This window comes from Hemitrygon akajei, chromosome 1 (assembly GCF_048418815.1).
Source record: "Hemitrygon akajei chromosome 1, sHemAka1.3, whole genome shotgun sequence".
Taxonomy (NCBI): Eukaryota; Metazoa; Chordata; class Chondrichthyes; order Myliobatiformes; family Dasyatidae; genus Hemitrygon; species Hemitrygon akajei.
The window spans coordinates 108,054,630-108,070,695 of record NC_133124.1 but is presented as its reverse complement, the minus strand read 5'-3'; the positions used below and the strand labels follow the sequence as shown (position 1 = coordinate 108,070,695).

The window sequence follows — 16,066 nt, the reverse complement described above, 5'->3', positions numbered from 1 at the left end:
CTGTCCACTGAGGTATTTTAATGAACAGAATAGTACCAAGTAAACAGCCCTCTCCGGAGCCGTGAGTCTTACAGGAGTCATAATATGGTCTCTCTCCCCCGGTGTTATCTCGCCCTTGTCTGAAGCAAATGTTCCAGTCCCAGTATGTTTTGTTCCATCTTTTCCTCTCTCATTAACAGCCTGGCAAAAGTAACGGTTTGTAATTCTCCCAGGGGAGGGGGACATGGACAACTCTGTACCCTTCTGCCCGTCAGAGTTGTTCATCCTTCGTAACGTTTAGAAAAATAGAGGGCTATGGGTAAGCCTAGGTATTTCTAGGGTAAGGACATGTTCAGCACAGCTTTGTGGGCTGAACAGCCTGTATTGTGCTGTAGGTTTTCTATGTTTGTTTAAATTAGATTCCTCTATAGTATCTAATTCTGTACTTTTCCATCAACAGGAACATGTTGTCCCACAGATGTCTATTCAGAACAGTGGGATTTTCTCTGTCTCAATGTGGCCCCCTCCTAAACTCTAGGATGAGGCAAATATGACAGAAAAGACAAGTCAAAGATAGCATTAAAGGAAAAGAGATGGCATATAATATAGCAAAAATTAGTGGGAAGTTAAAGGATTAGGATGCTTTTATAAACCAACAGAAGACAATGAAAATGAAAGAAAAGCTGAAATATGAAGGTAAGCTGAACTAAAAATATAAAATAGGATACCCAAAGTTTTTTCAGATATATAAAGAGTAACAGAGAGGTGACAGTGGAAAATGATGCTGGAGAGGTAATAATGGGGGACAAAGAAATGGCAAACAAACTTAATAAGTATTTTCTGACAGTCTAGTCAGCCTTCAAGATGGAAGACTCTAGCAGTATGCCAGAAATTTGAGAATGTGGGAAGGGTGAGTGTAATTTGCTATTACAAAGGAGAAGATACTTGGGAAACTGAACGGTCTGAAGGCAGGTAAGTCACCTTGACCAGATGGACTACACACTAGGGTTCTGAAAGAGATTGTGGAGGTAGTAGTAATGAACTTTCAAGAATCACTAGATTCTGGAATGGTTCTGGAGCACTGGAAAATTGCACAAGTTACTTCACTTTTTAAGAAAGGAGGGAGGCAGAAGAAAGGAAATTATAGGCCAGTTAGCCTGACTCCAGTGGTTGGAAAGAATCCATTATTAAGGGTGAGGTTTTGGGCTACTTGGAGGCACATGGTAAAATAGGCCAAAGACAGCACGGTTCCTTAAGGGAAAAAAATTGCCTGACAAATCAGTTAAAATTCTTTGAGAAAATAACTGGTAAGATAGATAAAGGACAGTCAGTGGAGGTTGTTCACTTGGATTTTCAGAAGGCATTTGACAAGGTGCTGCATATGAGGTGGCTTAACAAGATAAGAGCTTGTGTTAATTTGCAGGTTGAGTCGGTGACAAAGAAGGCAAATGCAATGTTAGCATTCATTTTGAGAGAACTAAAATATAAGAGCAAGGATGTAACACTGAGGCTTTATAATGCATTGGTCAGACCTCACTTGGAGTATTATGATCAGTTTTGGGCCCCTTATTGAAGAAAAAATTGCTGGCATTAGGGAGGGTACAGAAGAGGTTCACAAGAAAGATTCTGGGATTGAAAGGGGTAAAGTGTGAGGAGCACTTGAATGCTCTGGGCCTGTACTTGCTGGAGCTTTGAAAGAATAAGGGGAGTCTCATTGAAATCTATTGGATATTAAAAGACCTAGACAGAGTGGACATGGAGAGGACATTTCCTATAGAGGGTGAGCTTAGGACCAGAGGGCACAGGCTCAGAATAGAAGGATATTCATTTAGATGAGTTGGAATTTCTTTAGCCAGAGGGTGGTGAATCTGTGGAATTCATTTCCAGGAATAGCTGTGGAGGCCAAGTTATTGAGTATATTTAAAGTGGAGGTTGATAGTTTCTTAATTATTCAGGGTGTCAAAGGTTACAGGGAGAAGGCAGGAGAATGGGGTTGAGAGAGTTAATAAATCAGCCAAGATGGAATGGCAGAGCAGGCTCGTGACCTAATTCTGTCTATGTCTTATGATCTGAACTCAATAGTCTGAATCTCTTGGTATGTAAGTCCTGTCATCCCAAGAATCAGTGGTTTACTTTTGCAAACAATGGTGTCTCCTTTTTTTAAATCACTGCATCTAAAGTCCTTGGGCAATCTATTTTTCTCCCTAATGTTCTTGTCCTAATTCTTTGATTTTGCAGATCACGCAAAGATGGGTGATGATTATTATAGGAAGGATGTGACTGCACTGGAAGGACTGGTCAAGTTAAAAATGCAAATGCATGTAATCTGAAATAAAAATAGAAAATGCTGAAAATAATCAGTAAGTCACATGCATCTGTGATGAGAAAGGCAGTGCTAATGGTTCCCGATCAGAATTGGGAAAAGTTAAGTTAGAATTCAAACGTATTTTAAAATGCAGAGAAGGCATAGACTGAAGAGAACATCTAGAAGATCTGTGATAGGGGAATTGCAACAGGACTGAAAGAGGATGTTCTGCAGAGTGATCACACACTCTGTTTCAGTATTGATGTTGTTTATTATTGTCACATGTACAAAGATGCTGTGAAAAGCTTGTTTATGCTGTTAAAATCATTACACAGTGCATTGAACTAAAATAATATAAACCAATACTAAAAAATTGCAATGCAGGTAAACAACAAAGTGCAAGATCATAACCTGGTAGATTGTGAGGCCAAGAGTCCATCTTATCGTACAAAGGTTGTGATGTGCTGAGCTGAGTTCATTACTCCCTGCGGTTTCCTGCGGTCATGTTCAGACCCATTCCCATACCAAGCTGTTATACATCGAGGAAGAATATTTGGTTTCTGCAGAGAGTATATTATGAGCATTGAATACAGAATCTAAACTAAGAAGTGCAAATGAATTGCTGCTTCCTTTGGGCTTCTTGGAAAGGAAACAGGGTAAAAGGCAAGCATTGCAGTTCTTGCAGGAGCATGAGGGGGTGTCACATGATTGTTGTTAGAGTGGACAAAACTGAATTGTTTTCTCTGGAGTGTCAGAGGCTGAGGGACAACCTAACAGAAGTATATAAAATTCTGAGAGCCATAGATAGACGCGTTTGCAGGGTAGAAATATAAAATGTTCGAGAGCTTAGCTTTAAGGTGAGAAGAGAAATGTTTAAAAGAGATCTATTGGGCAGATTTTTTACACAGAGAGTGATAGGAACCTGGAACACATTACCAGGGAAGCAGTGTAAGCAAGTGCAACGGTGCTGTTTAAGAGGACAAGAGGATGGAGAGAATGGAGGAATATAAAATATGAGCAGTCAGGTGGGATTAGCTGGATTGGCAACATGGGCCGAAGCCTCACCCTATGCTGTGCTGCACCGTGTTCTATGGAGTCACGGAGGAAAATGGCCCCTGAAAGCTGAGTGAAAGGAAGGACTTGCCCGGTGGCATTGTGTTACATGTGATGGAAATTATGGAGAAGGAATGTGGGGACTGGTGGATGAAAGGCGACAACAGGGAAAGGCTTGTTCTGCCTTTCTTAGGTGAGAGCAATAGGGCTGGAGAATGGAACAGATGAAGTCAATGATTGAGGGTTGAAGGAAAGCCACGGTGGAGAAAAAAAATTCATGTTGGAAGCTGTGGTGAACTACACATACCTGTCTCGACACGCCACCCCCCCCCCCCCTCCCCCCCGGCTGACTGCTCCTGTGGCTCCTTCCACTGACCATGGCTCCTCCCACGGACCCCGGTATAAAGGCAATTGGAGACACCGCCCCGGCCTCAGTCTCCAGGATGCAGTGTGGTGGTCAATTGCTACTTGTTCTTTCTTTCAGCCAATAAAAGCCTATATCTCGCCTCACGTCTCCAAGAGTTATTGATGGTGCATCAGAAGCATTGATGTGGAATGTGTTGGCATCAGAAATGATGTTTATGTAACAAAAGAAATTGGGAGAATGAAGTAGAGTCCTCAGAGACAGTAGGGTAGAAGGAGGTGGCATTGAGAGGGAAGCTAGGGTAAAGTAAATTGCTTCTGCTGTTAGAGGAGACTGAAGGGAGATTTAGTTGAAATATACAAAATCATGAAGGGCTTGGCTAGGAGAAATAGAAAGAAATTACAGGTGACACCGTGTAACACTGATCTTGTTCACCTTTACATGGTTTTCCCAAAAATCAAAATACGGAATAAGATTTGCCCTCGTGAAAATGAAAAAAGTAAATAAATTGACACAATTTGATTTTCAACTTGCTTTTCTCGATGTATGAGCAGATGACCCAGCTTTGCATTATGGAAAGTCGTGCTATGGTGTATATTCTGGGAATGCCATACCCCTGCAATATAGGTTCACCAAAGGGACAAAACCCAGAGATAAAGGCTTAGAGTAACTGTTAGAAGATTTAAAGGGGAAATGAGGAAAATGTTTTTGACCAGATGATACTAAGATTCCGGAGAAGCTGCAGAAGGTTTCATTGTACTTAAAGTGTATCTATGTATGTATCTGAAGAGACGAGGGATTTTGGATCTGGTGCCTGGTCATGGATTTAGGGTGTGCAGCTTTGATTTGACCAGCACAGATAAAATGGGCCAAATGGCCTCTCTAATATTGCAAACTTTCCATGATCCTGCAACTCATCATCCTACTTCCAGTTGATCCTGAGCCTTTCAGATTATGGATAGTGCCTACACTGTTCTCCAGTGACCGCAGATGCACTGGTTACAGCCTGCAGCCTAACACACATAAGTTCAGAAGTGCTCAGGCAGACCCAGGTTTGAGTGGCCAAGTGTTCACTGAGATGTCTCTGGATCCCTGTTAATGTTCAACACTGGAGATTTTCCTCGATATGTTCACAGCCATTTCTCTCAGCTCATTACTGGCTTTGTGTTGTCAGGCCTGCAATTTCCCCCCCCCCACATAAACATGTAGAGGAATAATTCTGTCCCTTTGGTGACATCTATAATGCAGGGGTGTTATGTTCCTAGAATATACATCATAGCACATCTGTTCATGAGCAAGAAAAGGGAGTTGAGAACAGCTCCTTCCCTTCTGCCATCCAATTTCTAAATTGACTTTTGAACCCATGAATGCTACCTCACTTTTTTATTATTTCAGTTTTTGCACAGTTTTTAAATTAACTATTTAATATACATATATATTTGCTGTAATTGATTTACTTATTTATTTTCTAGATTCATCATGTATTGCATTGTACTGCTGCTGCTAAGTTAACAAATTGTGTGACATATGCCGGTGATATTAAACCTGATTCTGATTCTGAAAATAAGTTTGTGTCAATTTATTTACTTTTGAGTCCTGAAGAAGGGTCTCAGCCCAAACTTCGACAGTTTATTCATTTCCGTACGTGCTGCCTAACCTGTTAGGTTCCTCCAGCATTTTGTGTGTGTTGCTGTAGAAGAATAAAGCCAGAATTACTCTGATCTCCACACCCAAACCACAGGTGGTGGGACATACACTGCAGCTTGTATTTGAGGCATGTACTTGGAAACTTCCTGCTGGAATGGTAACAGATCCTGCATGAAACATTTCTCTCCATAGATGATGCCTCTCCCACTGAGTTCCTCCTGTGTGTTGTGTGTTGCTCATGAATGTTGAGTTGTTTCATAGAACTGAAGTGCGGATGCATTCCCATGGTAATTCCTGACAAGTACTGTAGTATTTCAAGTTTTCTGATGTCCTAATCAAAACTCTGAAGGGTATTGATAATGGCTGGGATTACCCATCTTGAAAGATGCTGCCCAGAAGAAGGCAATGTCAAATGACTTCAGTAGTAAAACTTTCGAAGAGCAATCATAATAATGGATAGACCACATCATTCGACACGACTCCTGATGTTGATGGTGATGAATCAAAACTTAAATCACATGCGACACCAGGACATATCATGTGGCCGTACATTTGCTATTGACGATACTTAGTGCTTTTTATCCTTGTCTTCTTAAATCAGTTGTACATGTTTTTTTTAAATCAATTTAGGGACAGTCCCTTGACTCACTGCAACATTGAATCTTTGTGCCTAACATGAGCTTTGAAGTGAATATATCCTGAAAGGGACAGACAGTGAAAAGGTAAAACAGTATGAAATAGAATGATCGTAAAAACAATTCCTTACATTTAAATATAGCTATGCTTTTAGTTTGGATGTGTAAGACTTTATTTTTGCCATTAATTGTAATGCACAACAGGTACCAGATTCTGCCTTCATCCAATTTATAAACGCTGACTTGCCTTGCATAATATTAATCTTAATGAACCCACATGCAGGAGAAGCCTTTAGGATGAGAGTAAAGCTTTAATTTGTTGGGAGGGGCAGCAATATTTTTGTATACCTCTCAGAGGAAGTTCAGGGGAGTCTGATGTAGCTTGGCAAATTGACTTCTCCTTTGATTTGTACACTGTGTCGCTGTTTATTAGATTCAGTAACGTTTATTGATGGCCTCATCAATATGTCCAGATGCCTTTAACTTTGTTAACATTAAACCGTTTTCCTTCTGAGGGATACCCTCGAGATCTGGGATGATTTGCTTCCACTCTGGTTTTGTGGCGTGACTTCTAAGGTGGTGAAAACCAGATTTTGCCACAAAACCATACATGGTTGGCAGGGTGGGTGGTAGTTTGTGAGGTGGTATTCTCCTCTTGCTGTTTATATCATGTGCCCTTTGTGTGCTCCCAGTGCATGGGCTTGAAATTAAGACCATAAAACTTCTAAACTTACCATTGCTGTTCAGTGTTGGTGTATTAGCTTTGTGGTGGGAATAGAATGTCCTGCAGCTTCCTAAAGTTAAATATTAACCCCGAGGACACTATTGTGAGCAACTTAGGAGGGAAAAAATAATGGGGCAATAGAGTGGTAGGAGGAAGACTGTTTCATGATGGTCATGAATCTTCCAATCAGGTAACAAGGAACCTTTCTACCTCCCATGGAGTAGTTGCTGTGCAGATGGATGTGTCAGGCAACTAGAGTGGCAGGTTTTTGTAACAAATCAGTGTCATTGACTTTACGAAAATGCACTACCTGACAAGTCATTGATCAGAGTTTGTGCTTTTACTCTAGGGATCAAAAGAAACCATGGTTTCTGTAGCATCAATCCAGCAACTTTTCACCCCAGCGTTCACTGTTGATATCCAGAAGGTTAAAAGTAATGCCAGGAAAATGACTGAGCGATGTCAGACTCTGGGAGTTCAACTCAGGCCACATATGAAAACTCACAAAACTCTGTAAGTACCAGGCTGATGAAATAGCAAACTGAAAAATCTGGAAATTCAGGAAGCCGGTGGAGAAATAGTTCAGTGTCCTAGGCCTGGAGGAGAGAACACGTTATGGCGAAATCTGTTTTAGAACTGCACGTGGTTAAATTATTATTATTTTTATTCCATGGTATTCTGCAAAAGCTGAATCATTGGTACAGAAAAGATCTTAGAGCATTTTAAATATATGGGAAGAAGGTCAGTGGAAATTATTAATCAAAAAAATGTTTCTAACTTCTGTGACGTTACAACATCAACCTCAATTCTTTATCGGGAGAGACTGTGCAGGGTCTGAGCCACAGGGCATTGGGAGCGGAGTAGGGTAGGAGGTAAATGAGGGGGATTCTGAGGTAAGAGACAATGGATGGAACTCTGAGTCATGAGGCAAGAGGGAGGGGAGAAATGAGTCCAAGCCCAATCAGGAAGGGACACAGAGAGTCACAAAATCAAGGCAGAAGAAGTAGAGTTTAAAGCATAAAGAATTTGAAGGGAGAATGGAGGAAGAACACAAAGGGAATCAGGGTTGACAGGTATTGGAAGTAAAGGCTGATTTATACTTGTGCGTCGCATCAACATGTAGGTACCGCGTACCCTATGCGGTACCTATGCCGTACCCTATGCCATAGGGTGACATGCACCTCCCCAGAAAAGTAAAGGCTGATTTATACTTGTGCGTATGGGCTACGCCGCAGCCTATGCCGTAGCCCTGACTTTCACTTCTGCATCGCTCTACGCCGTAGCGAGTATGCGTTGGTGTGTGCCAAATCACTAGTTGGCAGGGGGTTTCAATGCCACTAGTTGGCAGTGGGGTTTCTATGAGTTACTTTTCTGGGGAGGTGCACGTCACCCTAAGGCATAGGGTACAGCATAGGTGTGACACACAAGTATAAATCAGCCTTAACTCACGCGTTGCAGCAACGCAGAACACAACAAGTGTGACTGGTCCGCTTGGTAGCATCGCATTTCCTCCTACGCATTTCTGGTTGCTTCTTCTCTGCCATGTCTGTAGGCTGTGCGTACACTGATGCGAAATAGATGAACCAAATCGTCAAATCTACCTGCGGACATGCGAAAATGTTTGAAATGCATTTCCTCATCCATGTCTCTCACAAAGAAACTCAACACAGTGGCAGAGAAACCCCACCGCCAACTTGCGTTTTGTCGCACACCAACGCATGCTTGCTACACTGAAGAGCGATGTAGAGGTGAAAATCAGGGCTACGGTGTAGCCCGTACGCACAAGTATAAGTCAGCCTTAACCTGTGGAACTTCAGGAATGAATTACAGGTGATTAGGCACCTGTGAAAATGTTGGTGCAATTAGAACCTTGATTGGGACAATGCAGTTTCAGATATAGTGGCATTATATCATTAATATTAAGGTGTCCAATCACTTTTGCCAAGACAATTGAGGAGAAGGATTTTTGGGATAGTTTACTCCAAACCTTGTAACACTGAGAATCAGCAGATTGAAGGATACTTGTTAGCGTGTGGGGTGGGGGAGGGGGGCAGAAGAAGCACAGAAACTAACGCAGTTAAGAAATTATCAGGCGGAGAATGAGAATGGTTAACCAAAGAGGAATCTGTAAGAGGTTGACATTGTCAGCAGTTTCCAAAATAAACATACTGATAAAGTAAATAGATAATCAAGACTGTGATCTCAGATCTGCATTCCCTGTTTAATGTGGTAACACTGCATGCCCTTGCTTATCAAATATCTATTTATCTCCGATTGGGAAACGTTGAATATGTAAACCATGACTCTGAGGGTGTGGGTTTTTCAGCCAGGGCTCACTCCAAAGTCCCAAGAAACCCGATAACTTTTGTATACAGTATTGGAGACTCAGGAGACTGCGTTTGCTAAAATCTGAAGCAATACACAAACGACAGGAGGAATTCAGTAGGTCTTGCAGCATCTATGGATGGAAAAGGGTAGTTGAAATTTCTACCCATCCTCTGGACTAGAAAGAAAGAGGGAAAACAACCAGTATGAAAAGGTGGTGGAAAGAGGTGAAGCAAGAACTGGCAGTTGATAGGTAGATGCAGGTGCAGGGAATTACTATAAAACCATAAGACATGGGAATAGAATTAGGCCATTCGATCTGCCTGACATTCTATCATTTACTTTACCTCTCAGACAAAATTATTCTACCTTCTACCTTTGACACCTTTACAAATCAAGAACCTATCAGCCTCCACTTTAAATATACCCAATGACTCCACAGCCGTCTATGGCACTGAATTCCACAGATTTACTACCCTATGGCTAAAGAAATTCCTTCTCATCTCTGTTGTAAAGAGAAGTCCCTGTATTCTGAGGCTGTGCCCTCTGGTCCTAGACTTTCTCAATACTGAAAACATCCTTTCCACATCTCTCTATTGAGACTTTTCAATGTTTGGTAGGTTTCAATGAGATTTTCCCTCCTCGTTCTTCTAAATTCCAGTAAGTACAGGCCCACAGCCATCATATTCTCCCATACATTACCATTGCTGGAATCATTCTAATGAATCTCCTCTGGACCCTCTCCAAAGCCAGCATGTTTTTCTTAGATAATGGGCCCAAAACTGTTCATAATACTCCAAATGAAGTCTGAACAATGCCTTATAAAACTTTAGCCTTACTTTTATATTCCAGTCCTCTCAAAATGAAATCACAAACAAGAGAAAATCTGCAGATGCTGGAAATCCAGGCAACACCCACAGACTACTGAAGGAACTCATCAGGCCAGGAAGCATCGATGGAAAAGAGTACAGTTGACATTGTCTGCCAAGATCCTTCAACAGGACTCCTTTTCAGCTTCCCAAGCACCTTCTCCTTACAATACCAATTATACTCATTTCTGCTCTCTAACATGCTCAAATTTCTGGAATACTTCTGTTGTCTTTATTTTTAGTTCCTCCAACATTTCTTTTTCCCCAATTATTGCCTCTCCAGCATCATTTTCCAGCAGTCCAGTATCCACACTTGTCTCTCTATTACACTTCATATGTACATCTGAGAAAAAAACCTGTTATCTCTGTTTATATTATTGGCTAACTTACCTTCATATTTCATCTTTTTCTCTCTCAATTACTTTTAGCTGCCTTCTATAGATTTTCAAAAGTTTCCCCATCCTCTAGCTTTCCACTAATTTTTGCCTTATTGTGTGCCCTCTCTTTTGCTTTTTTGCTGTCTTTGACTTCCCTTGTCAGCCTCCTCCCTTTAAAACATTTCTTCATCTTTGGGATATATCCATCCTGCATCTTCCGAATTGCTCTCAGAAATTCCAGCTTTTGCAGCTTTACTATCATCTCTGCTAGTGTCTCCTTCCAATTAACTTTGGCCATCTCCTCTCTCTCATGTCCCTGTAGTATCCTGTAATACTGATATAGGGTACAAGGTGAATTCTATCATATTACGATCACTGTCTCCTAAGGGTTCTTTTACCTTAAGCTCCCTGTTCAAATCTGGTTCATTACACAACACCCAATCCAGAATTGCCATTTCCCTAGTGGGCTTGAACACAAGCTGCTCGAAAAAGCAATCCCCTAGGGATTCTACAAATTCTCTCTCTTGGGATCCAACACCAACTTGATGTTCCCAATCTACCTGCATATTGAAATCCACTGTGACCATTGTAACATTGCCCTTTTTACCTTTTCTATCTCCATTGTAATTTATACCCTATATTTTAGCTACTCTTTGGAGGTTTGTATATATGGAGGTTTGTATTGCCTTTGGAGGCAGTATTATTGTAGACCCATCACACCCTGGACATCACCTGTTCCAACTCCTTCCTTCTGGTAGGCGCTTTAGATCACTGTATGCCAGGACAAATAGGTACAAGAACAGTTTCTTTCTGTATGCCATCAGTCTTATGAACACTTGAATTATAGTCTATTATAAATCAAGTCCACCTGTACATTCAATGAGGTGGACCTCATTGTATATAGTTTATGATTATTTGCACTATTGTTTTTGTTTGCTTGTAATTCTGTACAGAGAGAGCTCAGGGAAACTAGCATCAAATTCCCTGTATGTGTGTGTCCTCATACTTGGCAATAATAAAGGATTCTGATTCTGATTCTGACTCCCGTAAGAGTCTTTTACCTTTGCCGTTTCTTATCTCTACTCAGAAGGATTTTACATCTTCTTATATATATATCACTTCTTTCTAAGGTTTTGATTTTACTAACAAAGCCACCCAACACCATCTAACCATCAGTCTGTCCTTTCGATAATGATGTGCATCCTTGGATGTTAAGCTCCCAGCTGTGATCTTCTTTCAGTCACAATGAGGTGATGTCTGCAGTGTCATATATGCCAATTTCTAAATGCGCTACAAGTCCATCATATTACATATTACATATACATATACCCTGTGCATTTAGATTTTACACCTTCAGTCCTGTAATTCATCATCCTTTTCAATTTTGTCTTCATGTAACCTGAGGTTAAATACTTATCTCTTTTTAAATGTTTTGTCTTTTTTTTTTACCTTGGGCACTCTCTTTCCCTTTTGCAAGTTGTTGACAATGCCCCCATTCACAGCCCTAGTTATGTTATTTGCCAGGATCTTGGTCCCAGCATGCTTTGGGTAGAGCCAATCCCGTCAGAACAGCTCCCCCCTTCCCCAGTACTGCAATGTCCCACAAGTTCAAACCCACTTCCCCCACACCAATCTTTGAGCCACACATTTAGCTCTCTGATCCTGCTAACTCTGTGCCAATTTGCAAGGAATTAGGGTGATGTGGCCAGTTAGTTCAGGTGGAAAGGGAAGAGAAAAAAAAGGGAAAAGGGATGGGGGGGGGGGAGGTGGTTAGTTTGAGAATTCGTTGTTCATGCTGCCAATTTGGAGACTGCCCAGGCAATACATGAGATGTTATTCCTCTAATCTGCAATTTCCTTTGACCTGGGAATGGTAGTGGGGGAGGGGTGGCTTAGTAGATCAGGCAGTGTCCAAGGGGAAAGACCTGGTAGTGGTAGTGGGGGAGGCTTAGCAGATCATGCTGTCATGGATGGGGAAACAAAGTTGATATTTAAGGTCAAACACATCTTGTCAGAACTATGAAAGGCAGAAAACAAGTAAGTTGAAAATTGCAGAAGGAACGGGGGAAGGGCATGTATCTGAGGCCAGCGTTACTATGGTGATAAATCGCTGACGAAGCCAACTGGTTTGTAAGTTAATGAGAGTATTTAGACGGAGAGCACAACCCAAAGCTGTTGCATGCAGTGTTAAAGGAAGTGTCCAATTGATTATGCAGCGCTAATAGAGAGAAAAAACCTGACTCAGTATTACATTCCAACCATTGACTCCATGTATTTGGAAAGCACTGGGTTCAAATCTCATGGGAATCTGTCCCACTTCCATATGGCTTGGGGTGGAGATGGCTCAGGCTTCAGCGTGACCATGCCATGTGGATTTTCATCCCACTCAGATGAAAGTGCCTGCACCAAGTGAAAAATAAGCTACAGTAAATAGTTCGAGCTGTTGTTAAAATTTGTTCCAGATATTATGAAGCAATTCTTGACAGACCTAGGTGGATGTTTTGAGTTCATTAATGTCATGGATGGAACAATATTTTAAAATTATTTCTATATGGGTTTGTAGAGGACATCAGATAATGTTTCACACAAAAAGTTATCAGAATATTGAGGCTTGCACGCTTGTAGGTAACCATGTGACAAACTGTTTGATATGTACGAGAGCGGGAAGGTGCTCTGATTAGTTTCAAGCATCCACATAAAGCTTGTGGCTTCTGCTTTTCTAATTTCAGGGAGTGTGCAGATATAATGACTGGAGGCTCTCAACGCTGCATTGTTGTTTCTACGTTGACTGAAGCCCGTTTCTATGCTGACAATGGCTATGATGATATCCTGTATGCCTATCCATTGCCTCTTGACAAGGTGGAAGCCTGTGCAGAGCTAGCAGAAAGACTGGAGATGTTCCACGTGCTGGTTGACAGTGAGGCGGCAGTGCTAGAGCTCAAGAGGAGACGTCTGCGAGACAAGAAGTCGTGGCTGGTCTGGTTAAAGTTGGACTGCAACAATGGAAGAGGTGAAGTGGCTTGGTGTGATGTATGGACTAGGAAAGGAGAGGAAAGATGAAAGGTCTATTCATCATCAAACCATTCAATGCAGGAGACATAGCAGGGATCCACCATGTGGCGATGACTGTAAAATCTTATGATGGGTGAAGGATTAAATGTTGTCCAGGGTACAGTGGAGAATACTTGGGAGAGTCCAGGGTACTAAGGGTAATGGGCCATTCTGGGAAAGTTAGAGTATTGTGATACTCAGTCTTAGATCAGTGGGGTTATCTTAATCGTGACGTCAGAAGAAATGTATTGAAACCCTGTATTTGAGGTTCACTACATTGACTTGTTTTTATTCTAATTGTGTCCTTCCTTATTTACATTGTTAATGTCAGAAACGAGCCACGCTCCCGAATAATGGCTTCAAGACAAATTCAAGGAAACAAAGTTTATTAACAGTTCTGCAGAGCTGGGCCCCTTCAGAGAAGGGAACCCTGAACCTTACAGGGCAGCAGGTTTTATCCTTCTTCCTTACCACCCCTCCTCCCTGACTCGGGAGGTACATAGTCTTATCCCATTCCATATTTGGAGTTGTTTTTTACACGTTTCTGTAAAACAATGGTCCATATTTCAGGACTTCAATGATTCCACAAACAGTTAATTTTGTCAGGGCTTCTGCATTCATAATTAGATCACACTTGTTTACAGACTTTAACCCAGACATAATTAAATCACAGTTGTCCCTAGACATAATTAAATCACATTTGTCCTTTGACTTTAACCCGGACCTGTCAGAAACGCACATCTTAATTTTGAATCTTACAGTTAATTTGTGTTTTTCTTGTGAGTGTTGTCTTTCTGTGTACCTGTGATGCTGCTGCAGGTAAGTTTTTCTTTGGACTTGTGCATATGACAATAAATTCGACGACTGATGTATTGACTTATATTTGTAATTCAGCTTTATACTTCAATGCGGCTCCGGGAAAAATCTCATAAGTCAATAGAGGCATTAAAGTCAGATCCTGTCATTCCACTTGGATGGATATAAAGTTCTATTACCATGTAATATCCTTCGTCTTCACATGTTATCTTTTGCTTTCCAGCTATCTCAAACCTGAACTTTTGCTTTCTATTCACTCTTCCCCATTTATTTACTCTAAAACATATTATTTCTGTACTTTCCGAGTTCTAATCTAAGTACATCAATTTGAAATATTAACAATTCTCTCTCCATAGATGCTGAGTGTTTCCACAATTTTCCCTTTTTGCTTTAGATTGCCAATTTCTGACCTATTTTGAGACTGTAAGATCCCGTGGCATGACTGACAGAAGAGGAAGGAAGTTGCATTAATCAATTTTCCCTCAACCAGCATTTCTACAACAAATATCCCACCGATATCATGTTACTATTTGTGGGACATAATACTGGCTGACATTTCCTTACATTCCCACAATGTTTATATTTCAAATGGTTATGAAAAACTGAGATTTTCTGTATATACTCTGTACATGCAAGTTCTTTATTTTGTTAAAACATTGTGCTTTGATGGGACAGTTAGTTACTAGATGAATTCATTTTGATAGGAACACTATGGTGTATATAAACCTAAGGCGGCATGGTAGTAACTCTTTACAGTGCCAGTGGCTGGGGTTCAATTCATGCCACTGTCTATAGGGAATTTATACATTCTCTCTATATATATATATATATATATAATGGACAGGAGGAGGAGTATAGGAAACTGATACAGGACTTTGTGATATGGTGCAACTCAAACTACCTGCGTCTCAATGTCACCAAGACCAAGGAGATGGTGGTGGACTTTAGGAGATCTAGGCCTCATATGGAGCCAGTGATCATTAATGGAGAATGTGTGGAGCAGGTTAAGACCTACAAGTATCTGGGAGTACAGTTAGACGAGAAGCTAGACTGGACTGCCAACACAGATGCCTTGTGCAGGAAGGCACAGAGTCGACTGTACTTCCTTAGAAGGTTGGCGTCATTCAATGTCTGCAGTGAGATGCTGAAGATGTTCTATAGGTCAGTTGTTGAGAGCGCCCTCTTCTTTGTGGTGGCGTGTTGGGGAGGAAGCATTAAGAAGAAGGACGCCTCACGTCTTAATAAGCTGATAAGGAAGGCGGGCTCTGTCGTGGGCAAAGTACTGGAGAGTTTAACATCGGTAGCTGAGCGAAGGGCGCTGAGTAGGCTACGGTCAATTATGGAAAACCCTGAACATCCTCTACATAGCACCATCCAGAGACAGAGAAGCAGTTTCAGCGACAGGTTACTGTCGATGCAATGCTCCTCAGACAGGATGAAGAGGTCAATACTCCCCAATGCCATTAGGCTTTACAATTCAACTGCCAGGACTTAAGAACTTTTTTTAAAGCTATTATTAATGCTTTTTGAGTTAGTGATTTAGATGCATATCATATTATTACTGAGTTAAGTATTGTATGTAATGAGTTTTTGCTACAACAAGTGTATGGGACATTGGAAAAAATGTTGAATTTCCCCATGGGGATGAATAAAGTATCTATCTATCTATCTATCTATCTATCTCTCCCTGACTGTGTGAGTCTCTGTCAGATGCTTTAGTTTCCTCCCCCATCGGTTAGTAAGTAGATTGTTTGTTCTCCCCATGACCATGTAGGTTTCTTTCAAGTGCTCTAATCTTCTCCCATATTTCCAACTGTACATGTTAAGTTGTAGGCATGCTATGTTGGCGTTAAAAGCATGCCGACACCATGGCTGCCCCCAGCACATCCTCGGACTGTGTTGGTTGTTGATGCAAAATGATG

The 16,066-nt window shown here is 41.2% G+C and overlaps 1 protein-coding gene across 2 annotated transcripts in view; it reads left to right on the top strand.

Annotated features, from left to right (window-relative positions):
- Nucleotides 1–5,983: 5,983 nt before the first annotated feature.
- Nucleotides 5,984–16,066, top strand: part of LOC140732411 (D-serine dehydratase) — a 50,091-nt gene continuing 40,008 nt past the window's right edge. Inside the window, exons 1-3 of one of the 2 annotated variants that reach the window (XM_073055068.1) lie at nucleotides 5,984–6,070; nucleotides 7,057–7,220; nucleotides 13,007–13,287. In XM_073055068.1, coding sequence (XP_072911169.1) covers nucleotides 7,072–7,220; nucleotides 13,007–13,287 — 430 coding nt within the window. In that variant the 5' untranslated portion in view covers nucleotides 5,984–6,070; nucleotides 7,057–7,071. Of the gene's footprint in view, nucleotides 6,071–6,866; nucleotides 6,972–7,056; nucleotides 7,221–13,006; nucleotides 13,288–16,066 lie in introns of those variants that run through there. The other variant, XM_073055149.1, reaches the window with a different exon arrangement.